This window comes from Acomys minous, assembly GCF_964271855.1.
Source record: "Acomys minous genome assembly, chromosome: 4".
NCBI classification, from domain to species: Eukaryota; Metazoa; Chordata; class Mammalia; order Rodentia; family Muridae; genus Acomys; species Acomys minous.
Genome location: NC_140486.1, coordinates 49204318 through 49226354, shown reverse-complemented (window position 1 = coordinate 49226354; position 22037 = coordinate 49204318). Strand labels below are relative to the sequence as shown.

Here is a 22037-nt window from a genome sequence, read left to right as displayed (position 1 = left end):
ATCCACTGTGAATACAGTAGTGGAAACAATTAAGAGTGAAAAATTGAACACAACAGTATCTCTAATCTTGTATCAGAAAACAGGTGCCAGACCTGTTGGTGAATGTCTGTCATCCTGCCTACTTGAGAAGTTGAGACAGGAGGATCACATCGAAGGTTTACCGAGGCTACAGAGAAAATAAGCAGTCTGTCTATAAGGAAAGTTCTGTAAACTGTTAGAAGGTCATGAAAAGGCTTGTTTGTTTCTCTGTGTAGCCTTGGCTGTCCTGGACTCCTTTGTAGACCAGGCTGGCCTTGAACTTACAGCGATCCATCTGACTCTGCCTCCCAAGTGCTGGGATTAAAGGCATGCACCACCACCGCCTGGCCATGAAAAGGCGTTTTAATGCTTTCACTAAATTAAAATGACTCTCACTCAGGTACATCAGTCCCAAGAGATCAAAGAATCCTGCTCAGGTGACCCAAGGCTAACCATAGCAGCCGGGCCACTCTGGTTCTGAGCCACAGCAAACACCACTAATCCGTTATCTTCCTGCTGTGCACGACTCAGCTTCTAAACCCTCACCCAAGCGTGGTGGGCAGCCATGCTTGGGTAAGTTTGAGTTTCACAACACTGATCATTTCTTACTGAAGCCAACTCCCCCTTCTTAGAGAAACCAATGCCTCAAAACCATTACTGATTTGCCAGGATTGGCAAGTTCTTTTGCTTGGGGTTTGGTTGTGTTAGAACAGTGGCTTACTTTGTAGCCAAGGCTAACCCCCTCCTGCTAGATGAGATTACAGGTGTGAGCCATAACTCCTGGCTGAGCGCCACCAAAAGTCAATTAAGACAGAGGGCTCTGATTTCAGGCTAAGCACATTTCCTCCTTGTACTCTGCTGTGGAGATCCAGCAGAGATTGGCCAGAAATTCTGAAGGACTCACCAAAGGAAAATATTTTTTTCAGCTTTTTCTTTCTCTTTTTCTGTCTCTCACAGTACAAACATATAAAATAATCTAGTAATTATAATAGGCCAGTAATTTTCTCCTCCTCCTCTCCTTTTTTTTCTTTTCCTCCCTCTCCCTCTAATTAAAAAAAAGGGAGGGGGGCTCACTATGTAGCCCTGGCTGTCCTGGAACTTATTATGTAGACCAGCCTGGCTTCAAACTCAGAGACCCACTTGCCTGTGCCTCACAAGTCCTAGAATTAAAGGTGTGTGGTACCATGCTAGCTATTAGTTTCTTAATAGCAGAAGTAAATTAGCATTCGATAAAACTAGACTGCCATTCCTTACTAATACTAGAATCCAGGTAGTTTCTTTCTTTCGTTTTTATATTTGTTTTTTTTTTTTTTTGGTTTTTGCTTTTGTATTTGTTTTTTATTTTTGTTTTTCAAGACAGAGGTTTCTCTGTGTAGCCCTGGCTGTCCTGGACTTTATAGACCCGTCTGGCCTCAAACTCACAGAGACCTGCCTTGCCTCTGCCTCCCGAGTGCGCTACCACACCTGCCTCCCAGGCAAATTTCTTAACCTCTCTGGTCTTTGCCTGTGTCCTGCCTTTACTTGGAAGTCTCATAAAGGCAGTTTCTTCTATAACAGTGTATGTACATATATACCCTTGGTACATCCGTGGCTGTGGATCTGTTGCGTGTCCGGGCCTCCCTGTTCTCTCTCTGAGAGCCTTGCCTTGCCTTTTAACCACAAAACCTGGCTTTATACATTATCTTCCAGGACGGACTGTGATATCTGGCAACATACTGATTTAAAATGAATCCCACTTACAGCACCATCCTTTGGGACACCCACGTGGAACTCCAAAGCCCAATTGGCCCTGGAATTAGGTTTCTAAGTTGGGAGCCTCCCATTGACCCCATTTCTGTCCTCTGTAATCTGAGGGAAGGAGTGGGAGCACATTTTCAGGGCACGCTTTCAGTTGGCCAGTAATAATTGAGTCAGAACTGTGGGGAAGTGATGGGGACCCGTGCTTCCCTCGATGTCTCGCCTGCTTTCCTCAGTTAGTGTGAGGATAGAGATGGAGAGGTGGTGTTTCTGACTTCTCTGGCTTCCTGGCCTAGGTGTGGGACTGCAGCCTGGACTGTGTGAACCTTCTATTCCTCCTTTCATCCGGAACTCTGAGCACTCAGTTTCTTTCCCTGAGAAGTCTCTCCAGCATGGACAGTGCTCCCCATCCCTGGTGTCAGATGACAGAATGTCTCAGCAAGGACACTGAATAGGCACCAAAGCTACACTGATTCAGTACTCTAAGTGGTATTTATCCTGGTCTGTGGATGGTAGCTTCCTATCCTGTAAAAATGGGGTTACCTGCCCATAAAGAAAGTAAATAAAGGGCTGCGACTTCCACTGCTTATGGCACATCAGTGGGCAATTTGGCTTTTGCTTGTAGATGAACAGAAAGGAGGAAGAGCAGGGATGCTCAAAAAAGGAGGGGAGACTGGCTGAGGGTCAGTCCTGCTTACCCTGCAGGGCCTGTGGCCTGGGGCGAAGGGGGTGGTTCCAGAGTCATCTCACCAGTAATCTAACCCCCTTCTTCTCGTACCCTGCTATGTATTTCCCAGCAGACCCCTAAGTTGCTTCCATTTTACTCAAGTGAAAGCCAGGGTCCTTTCAGGGTGCCCACCAAGGCCCTTCGTGAGCTGGCTGCTGCCCCTCTCACTTTTTAGCCGACCGCTTGTTCTGCTCTTCTGAGGCCATGCTGGGCTTGCCAGGCCTGCGGGCCCTGTGCACAGGCTGCTCCCCCAGGTTTGTCTGCCATGTAGCCTTACTGTCTTTTGGTTCCTGCTTACCTATTACTTAGCCTTCCAATTGCTTCTTCTTCCCTCGGTCCTTTGTGTATAGTACTCAGCCCTGGTGTCCCCAGCTGTCCACCTGTTTCCCCTCCCTGACATACTACTTCATGGTTTGGGGGCTGCTGCTTCCCCCCATGTCATGTACGCTGCTTGAAGGCAGGAGCTTCTGTTTGTTGTTGTTGTTGTTTGAGAAAGGGCCTAAAGACATGTGCCATGATAACCCAGCAGGGCCTTCTTCTCGTTAGGGTCACCACTGAGTTCTGAGCATTGACTGAGTGGCCAAGTGTCCCCTTAGGGTGTCTTGTGCAGTTCTCTCTCAGGCCTTCCCTTTCCTCCTCTTATTTGGACAGAGCCTACTGGGTTTCTGTCAGGTCTATTGCTGGGCACTGCATACATATTCTTTATCATTTCCGCAGCATGACAGTTAAAGCTGTAGGAGGTGGAGCCTAGTGAAGAAGCTGGTTAGTGCAAGATGTGAGCTACCAGGGCACAGGGCAGGCATCTGATAGTGGTGTTTGGCTGAAAGCCTGCTGCCTGCAGACACTGCCTTGGTTGCCCCACCCCTCCAGGAGAGGGGCCTGCTCCTTTGGACTCCGCTTTCTCCAGTGTTGCCTTCCTACTCCAGATCTGTGGCCTGCACTTGCTGTGCCTGGTGCCTCCAGTGCTGCTTCCTCTTCGGCCTCTTAGTTCATCCTGGCGTCTTTCTCAGTAGTTAAGAATTGATTGCTGTGCAGAATATCCTCTGTAGCAGATCCTTAGTTTTCCTGTTCAGTCTCCTTAAAATTCTCCCGTGGGGACTGGAGAGATGGCTCAGAGGTTAAGAGGACAATCTGTTCTTCCAGAGGTCCTGAGTTCAAATCCCAGCAACTACATGCTGGCTCACAACCATCTATAATGTGATCTAATGCCCTCTTCTGGCATGCAGGTGAACATGCAAGCAGAGCACTGTATACATAATAAAAAAAAAAAAATCTCCCTCAGTTAGATCCTTACTGTACTGGCTAGAAGTCTGGGATGAGCCTTTCTATATCTTCTTTTTTTCTTTTTTAAAGATTTGTTTTGTTATTTTAATTATATGTATGGAGGGGGATTGGATGCCAAGTGCCTACAGAGGTCAGAGGTGTCACATCTCTCTGGAGCTGGGGTCACAGGCAATTGTGAAATTCATGATGTGTTGGGAATTGAACTAAGGTCCTCAGGAAAAGCCGTGTATGCTCTTAACCACTGAGCCATCTCTCCAGCCCCTGCCTTCTCTCTCTCTCTCTCTTTCTTTCTTTTTTTAAAATAGGTTTTTCGAGACAGGGTTTCTCTGTGTAGCCTTGGCTGTCCTGGACTTGCTTTGTAGACCAGGCTGGCCTCAAACTCACAGCGATCTGCCTGCCTCTGCCTCCTGAGTGCTGGGATTAAAGGCGTGCGCCACCACACCCGGCTCTTCTCTCTTAACTCCTATCCTGGGACATTCATTTGAATATTCTAAGAATCCTTTGGGAAAGTTGCCTGGGTCTTTTGTTTGCTTGTTTTATGTTTTGTTCTGTTTTTCAAGACAGGGTTTTTCTTTGTAGCCCTGGCTTTCCTAGAATTCACTCTGTAGATCAGGCTGACCTAAGAGATCCTCCTACCTCTGCCTCCTGAGTGCTGGGATTAAAAGGGGTGTGCCATCACTGCCCAGCTCCCCTGGGTCTTATATAGGCCTGCACAGCATCTCTTTAAGATGGTATCTGGGCATGTCACCGATTTGAGATGCTTGTGGTCCCTGACCCAGCCCATGGGTCTGGACACATACTTTTGCTAGAACAGAGACATGAAGGTCCTGGTGGCCACCAGGACAGATGGCTCTGGCTTCTCAGCTCGAAGAAGGCAGGTTGCTTATGTGACCTCTCCAGGGTTTGTGGCACTTGATCTTCTCAGCCCGGTGCATCCTCGTGGTCACCAGAACTCTCTGCACCAGAGAAACTTGCTGATCCTGTGTGTGGAAGAAAGCCCTTTCCTTCCTTCTTGCCCTCCTAAGGTGAAGGCTCCACTCACAGCATAGACTTGTGTGTGGCAGGTGGGAGGAGCTGAGTATATAACTTAGAATTTAAATGTCCCTTTACCCAAATGCTTTTCTCCTCTTAGAACATTCAGAAGGCCTGAGACCCGTCTTGGTCTGCCCTGCTTCAGGCGCAGTTTTTGTTCCTTGGTCTCACCAGGCACCCATTCCTCCTCGTCTCTTACAAATGCCGTTTCTTCTGAGTTGTTGAGACACTCCTTAGCTCTCTCTGGCTAGCTATTACGAGGTAGTCCCTGTGACAACTTTTGTTCATATCCAGACTGGGGCATCAAAGGAGCGAGGAGGGGATAGATAGACGTACGTGCAGAAATGCTGGCGTCAGATAGAATGGCACCAGCTACCACACCGTGTCGTCATATTCACCACAGTGGGAGGGGTTAGCTAGCCTTTGTAAACATCTGGAAGGAAGTAGCCCCAGTTGCGGGGTTTTGTGCACACTGGCCAATATTCCTAAGCATTCACACTTGGACCAGAGAAAGCTTTTTGCCAGTTCTGAGCCTGGGGGTGGGAAGGCTTTGCATTCCTGTGGGTCTTGTGGCATTCGTTCGTAACATGGCTGTGCCCACCTCCCAGTTGGGGTTAAGTTTCTTTCCTTCACTTCCGCTGTCTTCATTCAAAATTTTACAGCATTGCCTTTAGTAATAGAATTCTTTTCTCTGCTCTAAAGCAGAGATGACAGATCTTGTCCAACCTGACTGGTCATTGGGTTCCCCAGGAACTATTCGAAAGTGGTTTTAAAAGGAATGCTTGGCTGGGCACGGTGCTGCAGGCCTTTCATCTCAGCACTGGGAAGGCAGAGGCAGAAGCAGGCACGCTGTGTTTGAGGCCAGCTTGGTCTACAAGTCAAGTTCTAGGACAAAAAGGGCCATGTGAAAAGGTCCTGTCTCAAGAACTTTACATACCAGAGAATGGGGGGGGGGGGGGCGGGACAGCACAGAGTGAAACTGAAGAGTCTTTTCAAGTTGTTAAACTTGAAACTTCTGACTTTGCAGAAAAGACTGAATACTTTGCCCTCCCTTACCTTATCACTTTTGGTCTGAGACTAGAGCAGAGTATTTACCGTGTGGTGGGGGCCTGGAGCATGGTTAGGACGCCAGCAGTCACAAAGCTCTGAGGAGTCCAAAGTGGCTGAATCAGTATCTGTCTCATAAAATACTAATAATAGTCCTAGAATTCAAAAATTCCACTTACAGTCCAGATACCCTATCATGTCCCTTCACTTTCGTGCTACTCCTGGGCGTTGGTGGCTTCCGTGCACATGCCCTTTGTATCTGGCTGGCACTGCGCTGCTACACCACGGATGCCATTGTGTATTTATTACAGGCAGCCTTCCTGTCCGGCAGGATTTCTCAGCAGTATTCACCTTTTTACCAGAAATGTTTTATCTTATGGGCATTTTCGTGAAGCACTGTAGTATGTGCAGCAGCACTCTTCCGCTTGGCTGCCAGCTGCAGCAGAGGCTCTTAGGAATGCTCTGGAAGGGCCACATCCCCTCCCTTGAGAACTATTGCTGTAGAGTCTGAGTCGCTCAGCATTTAAGTGGATCACTGCCTTTGAGCTCAGGGAAGGAAAAGGGCCTTCCTAGCCAGCTTTGCCAGCTGCTGAAAAGCACTGGGTGTGTTCTGCTGGCCTGTGGGGGAAGGTGGTCTCAGAATTTGGAACTGTGTAGAACTTCTGGACTGGATGGGCTTTATTTCTGAATTTCTATGCAGCTTAGGGTTAGAGAACTGTATTAAAGCTATTAGAACAAAAAGGTCTCAGGCCAGTTTTTTAAAAAAAATATTAAATATTAAGTAGTTCTTTTATTAAAGAGTAAATACTAGCTAAATAACAGCAAATATTTGTGGATTAGTTACGTATGTTGGGTGCTTTATATGCTAACTCATTTAGTCATAAAAGCAGCTCTCTGAGGTAAGCCTTCTTGTTATCGCGGCCATATAGATAAATAGAAGTACAAGGGCCAACTGATTGCTGGGCAGCAACGAGCTGGAAGAGCTGAGATTCAGACCCCCAGTCTGAATCAGGGCCCTGGGCTCCTCTGCAATGGCTGCTTTACTGAGCGCCTATCGCATCGATGGTTCTGGGCTGAGAGAATCATGGATTGATTTCTGATTTAGTTGTTGTTGTTTCGAGACAGGGTTTCTCTGTGTAACCATGGCTGCCTGGAACTCACTTTGTAGGCCAGGCTGGCCTGAAACTCAGAGATCCACTTTTGTCTGCCTCCAGAACGCTGGGATTAAAGGCACGCACCATCACTGCCCCCATAATTTCTCGTTTCTTAACAGTCCTTGCTGGTACATGGCAGTGTCCATGTCAGACCAGGGACTTAACAGAAGTTATAAGGTCTTGTTATGGTCCCTCAGTCTCTGGTCAAAAGCCTGGCTTGCTTCCATGTATCGTGTATCTGCACAAATTAGGGGGGAAAAAAGATGGGGAGATGGGCCAATGAGTTAAGTTTACCAGCAAGCCTGATGGCCTAAGGTTGAGCCCTGGGACCACACGGTGAATGAGAGAGCCAGCTCCCTTGCTCTTTCAAGGTGTGTGTGTACCTGTCTCTTCTCTCTCTCCCTTTCTCCCTTTCTCTCTCTCTCTCTGTCTCTCTGTCTCTCTCTCTCTTCACACACAAGTTTTAAAAGGTGTGTAATTCAGGGCCGCTCACAGATGTTACTGTGTCTAATCAGACCTCGCGCGCACGCTTTGTGCACACCATCCGCCGTCCAGGGAGGGAGACTGACATGACTTCCCTGCAGCTGTTGAGGCAGTAGCTGGATGAGCCTGATTTGAACCCACATCTGTCTAGTTTTAAGCTGTTGTCTTGATTTCTAGGCCCTTTTGCATTCTTCTAGGAACTAGCCTTTGACTGGTGTTAGCAGTAGCGCACACTGTTGGCTGCAGAGGACTTGATGATGAGTTCTCTGTGGTGGCCGTCAGTGGACGATTTGACACAGGCAGGTGAGAGCACCCTTCAGGAGTCTTCTAGGCACTTAACACCAGCTGGGCTCTTGTTACCTGTGATAAGACTCATGGATCTGTGGGTTATGTAAAGACGGTCTAGCCAAGCAGGGTGGCACTCGACTTTAAGCTCAGCACTTAGGAAGCAGTGGCAGAGGGATCTCTCTGCCTTTCTGTTTTGAAGGGCTTGCCTTTCCTAGCACCCACACTCCGAGGTAATGAATGTGAAAACACAACTATTATTTGTATAGTCCTTTTCCTTGGCTAGCTGGTGAGTGTATCCGGTGCCTGCTGGCTGGAGCAGGCCGGGTTGCTGAGACCAGTTTGTCATTGTATTCTTAGCCCCCTTTATCCCTGTACAGGCTGGAATTCTGCTCAAATATTACTCTACCTCATCTTGAAAACAAAATGCCCACATAGTCTTCACTTTGCACATAGCTTTCTTCAGTTAGGCTGGTAGAAACAATGAGGACACTGGTTTGGTGGGCAAAGAAAACAAGTCACAAAAAACCACCGCTCTACAAGAGGAAGTTAAAGCTATGCTGGGATGGAGCAGGCCAGTCTCAGAGAGACTGGCTAAGCACACACTGGTGGAGTTTCTCTACCAAGCAAGACCAGTGCTCCAGGTCATTCGTTCTGGGGACACCAGGGTGACAGGGATCTCCTGTAGACAGCTCCTTCTGAACAGTCATAAGGCATTAGTTACACTGCGAGGCCCTAGGCTCCAGGGTTTGCACAGTGCAATGTGGCCCTTGTCACACTAGCTGCCTGTGTGGCATAATGCCCAAAGCATCCTAACTCCATCCTCCCAGTGGCCAGTGTGGTTAGCCATACTGGAAACCTGAGGAAAACCTCTTTACAACTGAAGGCTCCCTTGGGTTTTCTTGGAAGTTACTTTAAGGAGAACTGGCTACCCGGGAAATAGCTTTTTAAAGGTTTGCCTTCTAACCAGTATTGTGGCTCTCCAGAGCTGAGACGCTCTGTTGACAAAGAAAACAGTACTCAGCTGGCAGACAGTGGCACATTAAAGGCCAAATCCAGATTCAACTGTGATCAGAAAAGTTGGTTTTTTCCAAAGCCCAGCTTTTTTAAAGCTCCCCTAATATCCAGAGCTTCTGCCTTTGGTTAGACCTGGGTTCTTACACCAAGAAACCTGGCCCTTTTTAAAAATAATTTTGTGGAGGCTGGAGAGATGGGTCAGTGGTTGAGAGCAAGCATTGCCCGTAGTACTAGAAGACTGAGCTCTGTTCCAAGCTCCCATATTTAGTGGCTTTACAACCTCCTGTAACTCCAGCTCTGGGGACGTCAGATGCCTCTAGTCTCGATGAGTCTCTGCACCCATGCATATACCCACATACACACACACACACACACACACACACACACACACACGCACACACACACACACACACAGACACAGAGACACACACACATACACAATTAAAAATAGCAAAAATTAATCATTTAAAATAACTTTGAAGTTACACAGCTGTATCTTCTGTACTTGGGGAAATGGTAGGACCTGGGAGGAGCCATTGGTAGAGCCTGTAACCAGCATGCACTCTCACTCCCCCACGTGAGACCTGGGAGCTGAACTCAAGTTATCAGGCTTGGCAGCAGACACCTTTACCAGGTGAGCCATCTTACCAGTCCATGATGCAGCCCTTCTTGAAATTCATCTAACGCATGGTCTCTACCCATTTGAAGCTGACCCTGCATTGCATAAGTGTGTGCTGGTGCTCTGTTGTTCCTGTTGTGTTAGCATTTTAAATCATCAAGGCCGAGCCTTGGCCTCCAGGGACTATGACTCTTGAGGAACGGGTGTCAGTTTATACCGAGGTTGCCATTTCAAATGATAGTCTCACTCTGCTGACTCTCCGCTGTGTCTTCCTTTACCCCATCCTAACATGTGCCTCCCTGTGATGAAGATGTACTTCCAAAAAAAAAAGTATAAATAAAGGGCATAAAAATCTCTCCTATGCTGCTCCTATGGTCTCTGGGAAAGCGGGTGGTGGTCTTAGTTAAAAGGAACAAGGTCTGATGCCTAGGATCCCAAGAAGAAGGAAATTATGAGACCATGTGCAATCTGCTCCTCCCCCTGGCTTCAGAAAGCTCCTAATATCTAAAAATGCCAAGGAGAAGGGGTGGCAGGTGAGTGTGGCGGCCCATGCCTGTAGTAAAGCGTTCTAGAGGCCAAAGTCTGGGGACTGTGAGTCTGGGCTTTGCTTATATTATATGAGACCCTGTCTCAAGAAAAAAAAGTTTTATGATTAACTGTCTTCCTTCAATACTTGAGGCTGGTTGGTTTTGGTGCTTTTACTAATATTTACAGTTCTTCAGAGAGCAGCCAGCTAAACCTAAACCCGCAGCTTGCTTTCAAGTGATTTCAGGAGCCATTACTATGACAGTTGTAAAACATGAAGCAAATTGCTTATTCATTTATTCCTTTGGTGTCTTCTGTGTGCTAGGCCTATTGAATTCCCTATGGCAGCTTATGGGCAAAGTGTGATAAATGGCATTGAAGACCTGAACAGTTTTATCCAGGTAGAACTAGGAGCTGGGAGCTCACCAGAGATCTTCCTGAAGGTCAAAAGGAATTCCTAAAAAAACGCTTATTGCCCCTTTAGTGAGAGATAAGCACTTTCGGTCATTATATAGAAGTCTGTCTGTGTAGGCTCTCCCAGCACTGTGTAATACCCATGGTGCTTCCAGGCGTTCCAGCCCCTGGAGGGGCTCTGCCTTCCTTTCTTTGCGTGTCTGTTTGGGGAGTAGCAATAGGCGCCACTGTAGGCTGAACACTGTGTACTGCACACTGGCCTCTGTGGTTTAACTCAGGGAGGAAACTGGTGCATTTTACAGATGAGGGAACTAAAACTGGGAGAAACTGTTGCTTCAGGAGTGGCCTTGAGGCTAGCTGTAGGATGCCTTGCCCTAGGCTGTCTCTCCTTTCTCCTCACTGTGTTTCCTAGCGGGGCCAGTTGCAGGTGCAATATTGGTCTGCCGTGCACAGGTAGAATGTTGCAGACTGTCCAAGAGTGTGCCCGAGGGTGAGTGTGTGCTGTGCTGGACTTCCAGAGTTCCCTGAGAGTGATTCTGTTCTGTCTCCGGCCTCCCTGAGTGGTGGCCTTATAAATAAACCCGCTGCCTTGGGCAGCTGAACTCCCCTCAGTGGTTTTGTGTTCTTGCCTTCCTGGCAGAGCAGAGGCTCTGAAAACATCTGCTTCCCCTCCAAAGCCAAACCGTTTCAGGGATTTATGATGAAGACTAGTGTTTCTGTGGGAGTGTGATGGCGGTAGTCTTTTGAATGCCGTAGTGACAAGCCAGCCAGACTGATCCTGTTGATCGTGGGAGACAGGTGTTTCTTTAAATGCTGGCTCTGTCTCCCAGGCTAGCAGAGTTCTAGCCATAAAACTCAGCACTCTTCTCCCTTTCTCCACTGGGGAAACCTCTGCCCTCTCTTCTGACAAATAAGTGTGTCTGTGTGAGTCAGGGAGTGGTTGTCAGGACCCTTTGGCATTGACCTTCAGGTGGGTGTTAGCTTGTCAGTGTTACAAAAACAACAGCATTTGTGACTAACAGATGTGATACTATTCTTCCCTCTAACTCTGGGCAGTGTGCTCAGTACACAGAGGGGAGACATGGACCAGCCAGTTCTTACTAGCGAGCATATTGACTGACAATGTCATCCTGTCCCATTCTTGACCTCAGCACTCACTGGGCCCAGGGCTCTAACTGCATTCAGGGGAAAACAGCTATTTTTATTGTCATATAATTATGTCTGCTGGTCAAGGAAGAAAACAGCCTGGGGTGTTTTTGCATAAATACATCTGTGGGAGCTGTTAATTAGTTACCTAGAAATCTGTTCCTGGTAGAAGCCAGTTGTGGTCTGTATACCTAAGATAAAACATGCTTTGTGTTCAGTAGAAATGATGTGGCTGTGTTTGCTCTCCTGGAGAATGTGGCAGATACGGTTTGAATGAGGCTCCTGGGGCTGGCCCTCCACATGAGTCAGGCTGACATTGCAGATAACAGCTGCCTGTGCCTTTCTGTACCTGGACACCACGGGTGAGAAACAGCAGCTTCCTCCTTGGTGATATCTGCCTATTTGGGCAGGTTCCCAAGAACTGGCTCCCCTCAAAGGAACTGCTCCATTTCCCCTTTTCCTCTAATTCCAGTACTAAAACCCAAGAAACAATGGTTTCTTTTTTGTTGTTGTTTTGTTTTGTTTTTGTTTTTTCGAGACAGGTTTTCTCTGTGTAACAGCCCTGGCTGTCTTGGAACTCTCTTTATAGTCCAGGCTGGCCTCCAGCTCCCAGAGATCCCCCTGCCTTTGCCTCTAGAGTGCTGGGATTAAAGGAGTGTGCCACCATGGTTTCTTTTATTTCTGTTTAGCTCTCTGAAATCATCCTAGCAGTCTGGAATTCAGGGATATTCAGGGCCACCTACATTAAAGGCTGGGGAAACTTTACTATTAAGCTACATCTCCAGTTTGTTGTTTTTTTCTGAGACAGGGTTTCTCTGTATACCCTTGGCTGTCCTGGACTCGCTTTGTAGACCAGGGTGGCCCTGAATTTACAGTGATCTGACTGTCTCTGCCTCCCAAGTGCTGGGATTAAAGGCTTGTACCACCACACCCGGCTTTTGTTGTTTGGTTTGTTTTGTTATTATAACATTTTTATTATTTTGAGACAAAGGCTAACAAAGTTACCCATGCTAGTCTAAAAGTCCAAACTGGCCTTGAATTTGGCAGTCCTACCCCAACCATCAGGCCTGGCTTCCTCAGTCACTTAATGGTTCTGTTCTACTCCCCGCCCTCCCTGCCCCCAATGGTTCCCTTGTTCCAAGAATCTTTCCTGCTGCTGTATACAGTGTAACAGGTAATGTGTTAACCACCCTCACCACCATTTCATCCTGGGAGCATGAACCACCAGACCATGAGGGCTGCTGTATTGGTCAGAAGAAGACAGGGCCAGACTGGGCACAGTGGCGCCGCGCCTGTAATCCCAGCACTTGGGAGGCAGATGTAGGTGGATCTCTGTGAGTTCGAGGTCAGCCTGGTCTACAAAGTGAGTCCAGGACAGCCAGGGCTACACAGAGAAACCCGTCTCAAACAAACAAACAAACAAAAACAACACAACAGAACAGACAGGGCCAGTCAAAAGTCCATCCACCTCAGCTCATTACGGAGGGCCCTTTCCTGATGCTGAGTTTCAGTTGTTTCTTGTTGGTTCTTCTAGTCTAGCATGCATCTGGGTGCTGCTTCTCCATTTCTTTTCTCAAGTGTTCCGTGAGCTCCCCGAATTAGACAGTCTCCTCTTTTTCCAGACTCTCCTCCAGGGTTGGCAGTGTCAGAAAAAGAGAAGTGAGCTTGTGAGGTGGGAGATGAGCAGCAACCACAGCTGGTTTCCCCTGGAGCCCTGGCAGTGAGGGGTGCTTTGAGGGAGCCGTCTGGAAGAGTCTACCGGCAGGAAAGCGGGCAGGCACCAAGGCAGGCGGAATAGACTTGGCTTTTTGTTAACCATGGCCTGTGTCTGGCTGACTGGAGTCCAGGCTAACCCCAGGGAGTACAGGGCTGAGGAGAACTGAAGCAGCTGCTGAAACAGTGTGGCCCTGTAGTGCCAGCCACACTGTAGTGTCCTGACTTCCTGAATGTTGAAGAGCCCTGGAGGCCTCATGAGTCAGTAGGAGACTAAAGAATGTAGGATTTCATGCCGTTCAGGATCCTTGAGGATGTGTGTAGTTACGTATTCACAGCATCAAGTCTGCTCTTTTGACCACGTCTGAGGACAGAACTCTTTGGCATTAGCTGCATTCACATTGTTGTTCAGTATTGCTTCCAAAACTTTGCTTCCCAAACTGAACCACGGTACCTTTTGAATAGCAGGTCCCTATATCCCCGCACCCCCTTGTCCTGCCCCTGACCACCCCATTCTGCCTTCTGCCTGAGGATTTGACTGCTGCACGTACTTCAGATAAGTGGAGTCATACAGTCATACAGCATCTGCCCTTGTGACTGGTTGAGTTCATGAAGCGTGTCTTTAGGGTTTATCCAAATTTCCATCCTTTTTGAAGCAGAATATTATTCCATTGAAGATATATTCCACATTTACTTTGGTAGATATTGACTTATGCCCACCTTTCAGCCACTGTAAATAATTTCAAATAGTCTAAATAATGGCCATGGGTATGTGGTATTTGTTCAGGTCCTTGCATTCAATTATTTGGGTGACGGTATTAAAGCAACGTGTCTTTAAAGAGTAGCTGCTGATGACTTACCTTTCTCCACTAAGGGCTTGACTTTCAGGCCGAAAGCTTTACTCACTTCCTAAATTTAGACTGCAGCGTGCCCATGAGGGGTCATCTCAGCATCGCACTACATGTTGATATTTGATCGGCTTTCATAACAGGCTGCTGCTGCATTTTACACATCACTCTCTGTGAAGAGCTCTTGAGTTGGTGGCTTCCCTTAGGGCTAGACAGAGCCCTGCTGGTCTTTTGGACTTGTCCCTAGAAATGGCTTCATTTTGAGACTTGAAACCATGAGCCTGAGGACTGGTGTCTTCCATTCAGAAGCCATGTGGGCATGTCAGCACCCAGTCTGCTGGCTCCATAATCTGCTTTTGTTTCAACTGGTAGTGGTAGTAGTAGTAGTTGTTCTTCTTCTTCTTCTTCTTCTTCTTCTTCTTCTTCTTCTTCTTCTTCTTCTTCTTCTTCTTCTGTTTGTCATTTTTGGTTTTTTTCGAGACAGGGTTCTCTGTGTAGCCTTGGCTGTCCTGGACTAACTTTGTAGACCAGGCTGGCCTTGAACTCACAGAGATCCACCTGCCTCTGCCTCCCAAGTGCTGGGATTAAAGGCGTACGCCACCACTGCCCAGCCATTTATTTGCTTTTCAGGGCAGGGTTTCTCTGTGTAAACCTGGCTGTCCTAGAACTCACTCTGTAAACCAGGCTGGCCTTGAATTTACAGAGATTCCGCCTACCTCAGCCTCCCAGGTGCTGGGATTAAAGATGTGCGCCACCACCACCCGGCTCAGCTGGTTCTTGCACAACATAGAGGATGTGGAATTACATGTAGATGTCCCCTAGGAAAACAATCCACTTGGGAAATTCCTCAGTGTTGGGACTTGGACCTAACTGGTTGCACCATCTAATGGCACACCTGCTTGGGAGTGGGCTTTCTGTGGCTGCAGCAGTTGAGTTATAGAGAAGGCTTCCTGGGCCCGGGCCTCCTCCCCATGTTTGCCTGCCATTGCTGCTGGAAATGGAGGTGGCTGATTGTGTGAAGCTGAGTCTTAATGGTCATTGGTGTTTTCTGTGTTAATTAGAAATTCTTTAGATCCACAGATGAGCCATTCAGATTTCTTGTACATTGCCACAGGTGCTAAGGACCTAGATTGTGGGCCATGCAGCCCATGTGAAAGGTACAGAGATCCTGGCAGCCCCTGTTTCTGCCAGCCTTCCTTGGGCCTCAGGAGTTATGGGGGCAGTGTGTGAACAAGGAACTCAGAATTCATCTACAGTGTATGAAGACATCTCCGATAGTCCTGTGGTCTCGTGCTCTTGTTGACAAGAGTAAAAAGGAAAGCACCACCAGCTGTCGTCTGTATTACTCCAGCCCACTCTGTTCTTGCAGACGTGCTATGCCGCTTCAACTGGCCCTGAGTCGGTTCTTTCTCATCTGAATATCCACTTGAGCCCCTCACTGCCTCAGAGCCCAGCTGATAAGGCAGGTTTGCAGGCTTGCAAGTGAGAATGCGCTTGCAGGAACCTCGAGCTTGAAAGAACCTTGATAGTCCAGAGAAGGCGGGGAAGGCTCATTCCCGGAGCTGCCTGGAGCCCGGGTGGGACAGAGCAAAGGAGGGTCATCCTGGGTTTTCTCGGGCACCTTTTCCAGCTGCTCTGGCACATGGATGCTGGGACAGAGGGAGAATAATTGGGTGATATTTTGTCTTTGGGTGCTCACTACAAAGCACCAATATCAATTCTGAGAGGTGACAAGGACAGCCCAAGTTAGGAGCAGGGCTGAACTAGAGCCTGAACTAGGGAGGAGGGAAGGGACATCAGGCAGGTCAGAGCTAGATGAGGACCTGTCAAGGCCATGGCCTGGATTCTGTCCTGTTGTTGTCTTGAATGCTAGAGGACAAGCAGATGCCTCTCGGGATCAGAGGTTTTATGGGGCACAGGGTAAGGAGGATGTTTTCACAAGGCCTTGAACCAAGTCTCTGCTATCCACTTGGGAGGGGCCAGCTAATGAGCCAGGCAGCTGGTTTGGGAGCTGACTCAGAGTGGGGCGCTTTCTGCCCCAACCCTGCAGGTCATTCCTTAGACAGGGAAAGGAGAAAGAAGAGTTATTCAAAGGGTATGCAGCCTGGCCAGTTTCTGGAGGTGGGTGTGCTTGCTCACAGGTGTTCTTGCCCATTCTGGATCTTGGGAAGGTTGAGGCCCAGCAGGTGGTCTAGGCAGGTGCAGATGACACCCCGGGAGGAGTAGGGCTCCTGTTGGGGTGCTCAGGATACCCAGGCCTTCAGTGAGTGAGTCATGTGTATGACTGTACCTATGTCTGTGTCCCTGGGCTATAGCCCCAGGCCTCCCTCCCAATGGTTCCTGTGTTTCGGGCTCAGTATGGAAGGTCTCCTCCACTGTCTTGGAAAGTTCTCTACCTGGACCTTGCCTGGGCTTCTAAGTATTGGACTTCCCAGAGCTATGGCCTGGAATCCAGTTATCTTGAAGCCAGAGGAAAAGTGACAGGAGATGTGTGGCATTGGGGCAACAGAAGAGACATAGGCAGGAGCTTGATTTCAAGGCTACCCCACCCTGGTGTTTATCCGTCCTCCTCCCATGGGTCTACCAGCTGTCTTCATTCTCTCTCCCCTCATAGTGGCACATTCTTCCTCACACAGGAACTGCTCCCTGTACTGATTGTGGGGCCCTCTGCTTCTAGAACAGCATATGGCTTTGCCGCCTCATCTCTCAGTTATTCCAGAAGCTCCTCCTCAGAGTCCAAGGAGAGAATAAAGCCCCTCTTTATTCTTCTTGCCTAGATCTATCTGGAAGAGGCCTACTCTTGTCTGGCATGGTGCCACATGCTGGTCACCCCAGCTTTTAGGAATCTGAGGCAAGAGGATTGAGAGTTCAAGGCTAGAGTTCAAGGCTAGCCTGGGCCACACAGAAAGTGCATTTCTTGCTTGATCAGGAGGGCCCTGCCTAAAAACTCAGTCATGTGAGTAACGTAACAGTTCAGTGGTACTCACTGCATGACTCAGTGTGCTGATGCTGCTCTAAAGATGCGTGGTCTCCTAATCTTCCCAAGAACTCTGGGGGCTGCAGACCGACAATACTACCTCTCTTTTACAACAGAAAAAACTGAGGCTAAGAGAGATTATCACTTACTCAAGGTTACTTGGCTAGCAAGTAGATGATTGTATATTTACTTCAGTTTGCTGTGTTTTGTTAAAACCACTAGTCTGAATCCCTGAATGTAGTAACTCCTACTTCTACTGAATGTAGGACCTCCTACAAAACTGAGCCATGGTGTCTTAGGGCTTATGACCTGGATTGAGACCTTTGTCTTCATGTGCCTGATAAAGACCATGACCAATGCAGCCTCGGGGAGAAAGCTTTTGTTTGTCTTACACGTCTGGATCATAGTCCATCACTGAGGGAAGCTAAGGCAGGAAGTCACGTAGAGCCCCTTGGGGTGCTGCTCCTCTAGGCTTGTTCTCTGTGTCTTGCTCAGCCTGATTTCTTACACACTCCTGACCACCTGACCAGGAATGGCAACACCCAGGTGCTCTGGGCCCTCCCACATCAATTATCAATCAAAAAAATGCCCTACAAACTTTCCCACAGTCCAGGCCTCAACTGAGGCTCCTCTTTCCAGATGACTCCACCTTGTGTCAAGTGGACAAAACCAACACAATATCCCTTTGGGATACCCAGAAAGACCCCTTTTTACTGTCAAAGTGCCTCTTTTCATATGTTCCCTTATCATCCATCAATATAGAAGACTTCTGTGACCTCAAACAACAGCATAGAAGCAAACATCTGGTTCCAGGGGCTGGAGAGATGCCTCAGAGGTTAAGAGCATTGACTGCTCTTCCAAAGGTCATGAGTTCAATTCCCAGCAACCACATGGTGGCTCACAATCATCTATTATGAGATCTGGTGCCCTCTTCTGGCATGCAGGAAGAGTACTGTATACATAATCTTTTTTTTTTTTTTAATTAAATCTGGTTCTCTAGCCCCAGACACCAGCCTGGGCATCATCTGATCCACTCCTCAAGTTGTCCACCCAGAATGGCATCAGATTCTGTAGGTTAAGGCCTGGTCTCTATGTGTCCTCCTCCATCCAGATGCCAGTCTGAGTCTCGATCACCTTGCCTGTAGTTCCAGTCACCTTGCTGCTTAAAGAAACTCCCTACGTGGCTCAGGGAACACTTCTGTTTGCTGGTTTATTATAAAATCCAGTGCAGAAACAGAGAAGGAGCCCTTCTTTCCTGGCAAGAGCACAGAAGGATACGATATTCTGCTGTCTTGGCAGAACTGGCTACCCCTTTCACCCCTACCCTACTTACTACTTCCAGCTGTACCTCAGAATCCTGAGGTAAGGAGAAGGGCTGGAGAGATAGGGGCTGGCATCTTGAGAACATAAGAGCTGCATTTTTGCATATTGCAGGGTGGGACATAGGATACTGCTTCAGATACTGATGCCCTACACATTTGGAGAGCTGGTCTGGGCCACCCTAGGGTATGCTAGCTAATGCGCACATTGCTAAGCCCAGCTGTATGCTGGACCCTGCCTGGCAGACTCTGCCTTAAGTCTCTGCTATGAACACTGGCTGCCTTGGAGCAGTTCCCTTCACCAAGCTCTCAGAGGCCAGAGTTCTGCAGAGTCTCGTGCTAGCAAAACAGCAGGGCCAGAGTGCTGGAAACAATTTTATCACATGAAATTCACACTTCTCTTTAGATTGTTCCCAGCCTGGTACTTGCTTTTGCACTGCCTAGAGTTGGGTTCCTTGACTCTTCTGAAGAGGGGGCACTGGCCCTGCTTTCTGTGGTCACTGCAAGGCTTCTCTAAGGGGCCTTGCTCTTGTTCCACTGCTAAGCAGCCTGCCCTGGGGACAGACGTCAGATCCAGGTCTTGCCAGGTGTGAGGAAAGGCATTTGGCTCTGAGGCATCTGAGGCCCTACACACCCATAGGGTCCATGGAGTCCGAATAGTTGAGGCAGAAAAGGAGAAAGTGCTGTGACAGGAGCCTAGGTGTGAATTCAGTGTGGGACCTCGAGAAGGTGCTGCAGCTTAGCTGGGAGACTGGTAAGGAAACGCTGACTTTAGACAAAATCAAACTCTGAAGTAGTTTCTTTCTCCATAAAATTGGACCACAGTATGCTGGCCACCTGTAATGTGCAGGACTTCCCGGACTTGGGCCCAAAGATGGCAGTGATAAATTATGAAGGCCGTGTCTGGAGATGAAGGCAGCTGTGCTAGCTAGAAGGCTGCAGTCCTGGGTCCTAGTTCCAGATGTTGGAGGGCCACCTAGAGGGAGGAGCAAAGGGACAGAGTTGCAGCATAGCCTCAGCTGGTGCGAGTGAGTAGGCTGTGGAGTTTGTCCTGACAGCGGGTGCCCCCGAGGGGCTGTAACTGGAGTTGAGAGCAGGGACTTTGCTTAGGATGCGAGGAGGAGGAGGATCATCACACTTGGGAAAGGGGATCCAGGACCTGGCCTCCTCACCTCAGAGTGAGTCCAGGACAGCCAAGGCTACACAGAGAGACTCTGTCTCAAAAATCCAAAACCAAACCAAACCAACCAAACAAACAAAAACAGAGAAAAGAGGGCGAGGCTGGGGCTGAGTCTGAGTAGAATCGAGGCTTAGGGAATAGATCGACCAGGATCAGAGCTGCTGGGCGTGGCTTTGAGGGGGCGTAGATTGGGTGGGGTTGGGCTGAGTGGGACTTCAGATTGACAGTTACTTGGGAAGCAGTCCAGGCCAACGAGCACCATAAGCAGCACTTGGAGGGTTCAAGGCAGCCAAAATCAGAAGGGAACCTTCCGGCCAGAGCTGGGTCTACCTTCCTTCCTCCTCCTATCCATTTTAGTTAGAAGAATACCTTTGAGTGTGGCTTAACTCAAACTGAAGTAAAAACCTCTATTGCTCCCCATACTCTGACATTTAAGTTTCTTATGTTGTCTCAGAGATAATGATAACCCTCTCCATATAAACACTGTAAAAGCATCCCCCTGTTGGCCACACAAAGGCCTACCTAGCTCTTTAAAAGATGGCGTTCTCTGCCTAGTCTCTGGTGTGTGCTCTGCTTTACTTTAGCTGAGTGGATTCTAGGGTAAATTGTATATACTATTGTTTTTAAACCCCAAAGTACTTGATTCTCATCCCTACAAATTTCCCTTCTCAGAAATGCTGCCCGCCCCCACACCATAAAGGTGCATGAGAATGTCACCGCGATGGTGCTGACACACGTGGTTGTGAGGATTAAATGAGAGTAGATGACGCTCCTCCAGTGCCACGCACATCGGGCTTCGGACAAGGGCTGTAAACTGAGGCACGCATCCAACTTGTAAATTGGACAACATCAAATGAGGAGCTGGGTGGGGCTTTATAACTTACAGGAAGTGAGGTGCCTGACACTGGAGTGGCCCCTGTCCTGCCCTCCTGGAGCTGAGTCTTCTGTGCGTGAGCCTGACTGTGTTAAGTGCTGCCAGACCATCGCTGCTCCGAGCCCCTTCTTAACTGGTCTCTCTCTTCCCCGCCTGCCCCCCTCCTAGTGTACATTATGGAACGGGAAAGGAAGATGAACACGGATGGCGGGTGTCAGGCAGTCCTGGCCGCATGCTGGGCCGCACTCTGCTGCTGTTGCCTCCTGGACAGCTTGGACTGAGCAGCTAAGATCCAGTTCTCCTGCAGCTGCCACACCTGTTGCTGGAATAAACAACTAGTGTTACACAAGTTCAAGTTTTTTCTTTCTTTGGAAAAAAAAAAAGCTAACCTTCAGACTTTGAAAGTTTAGCACCTGTAAATAGGTGAAATAGTATTTCCACTGACCTTCAACAAGAACACATTTGGGAATACATATGTGTATGCATATCAAATTGTTTATATCTATAAATTTTATTTTATGTAGCACATGTGGAGGTCAGAGACAGCATTCAGGAGTTGATTGTCTCTGACCCAGAAGCTGAACTCAGGTCAGGTCATCAGGATTGTAGCATGTCTTTACCCTCTAAGCCATCTCTTCAGCGCCTAGTGTATCCTGTTAGACCATTTTTCCTATTAATTTGTCTTTTTCTACTTATTTTTAGAGAACCCTAGTTTGGTTTGGTTTTGCAGGGGGAGGCATTTGGGACTGGGTCTCACTATGTAGCTCTGGCTATCCTGGAATTCTGTGTAGACCAAGCTAGTTTCAAACTCACAAAAATTTACCTGCCTCTGTCTCCCAAATGCTGGGATTACAGGTGTGCACCACCACACCTGGCTGCGCAGTCTTTCTGATACATGAATGAACGCTTGTCTAATTTATAAGCGTGCAGGCTTCTAAGTTTTATAGTTGGTGTTGTTCTGTTTATTTAACTTTGTGTGTTAAATCTGAGTGTAGTGTGCGCATATTCATGTGTGGGGCCAGAGGAAAGCCTCCTGTGTCTTTCTCTATAATTCTCTACTTATTTCTTTGAGGTGTAAGGGACTCTCCCTGAACCTGAGCAGGTGTTGTTAGCTAAGTTGGAAGCCACCAGGCCCCAGTGATCTTACTTCTGTGCCCTGAGCAGTTCTGGGTAAAAGGCCTGCATAGGAAGCTGGACTTGGACCTCGGTGCTGGGACCTGAGCTCCGATCCTCATGCGGAGGGAGCATCTCTCCAGTCTGCCCGCTTTGTCGTTACTGTTTCTCTAGATTTTCTAGGTAGATAGAGTTCTCACTTTTTCTGTTTTGATAGTTCCAGCCCCATTTTTGATTAGGTTGTTGAGTAAAAAAAAAAAAAAGGCCCTGACTCGGTTCCCTTTCTATACTGTCACAATGGAGATCACATCTGACACTAGCAAGGCACCAGGCAGTCTGTGCAGCACTCGCAGATACCAGCCCAGCGTCCCCAACTCAGTTCTCTCTGAAGATGCCTGCCAGGAGACCCACAAGCCAGGGTGGGGACAGCAACAAGACCCAGGCAGACGGGACTCTGGCCCCATATCAGATGTCAGGCACAGCCGCAGGCCTCCAGAAGCTTCTCTGGTGCTGCTGACACTGGCT

General features: G+C 48.3%; 1 protein-coding gene across 3 annotated transcripts in view; it reads left to right on the top strand.

Annotated features, from left to right (window-relative positions):
- CYSTM1 (cysteine rich transmembrane module containing 1) overlaps positions 1–22037 on the top strand; it is a 56262-nt gene that overhangs the window by 23629 nt on the left and 10596 nt on the right. For 2 of the 3 annotated variants that reach the window (XM_084780426.1, XM_084780424.1), the window contains exon 3: positions 20568–20748. The exons of the other annotated variant lie outside the window; for it this stretch is intronic. In XM_084780426.1, the coding sequence (XP_084636552.1) occupies positions 20568–20680 (113 nt within the window). In that variant the 3' untranslated portion in view covers positions 20681–20748. Of the gene's footprint in view, positions 1–20567; positions 20749–22037 lie in introns of those variants that run through there. 3 annotated transcript variants of the gene reach the window in all.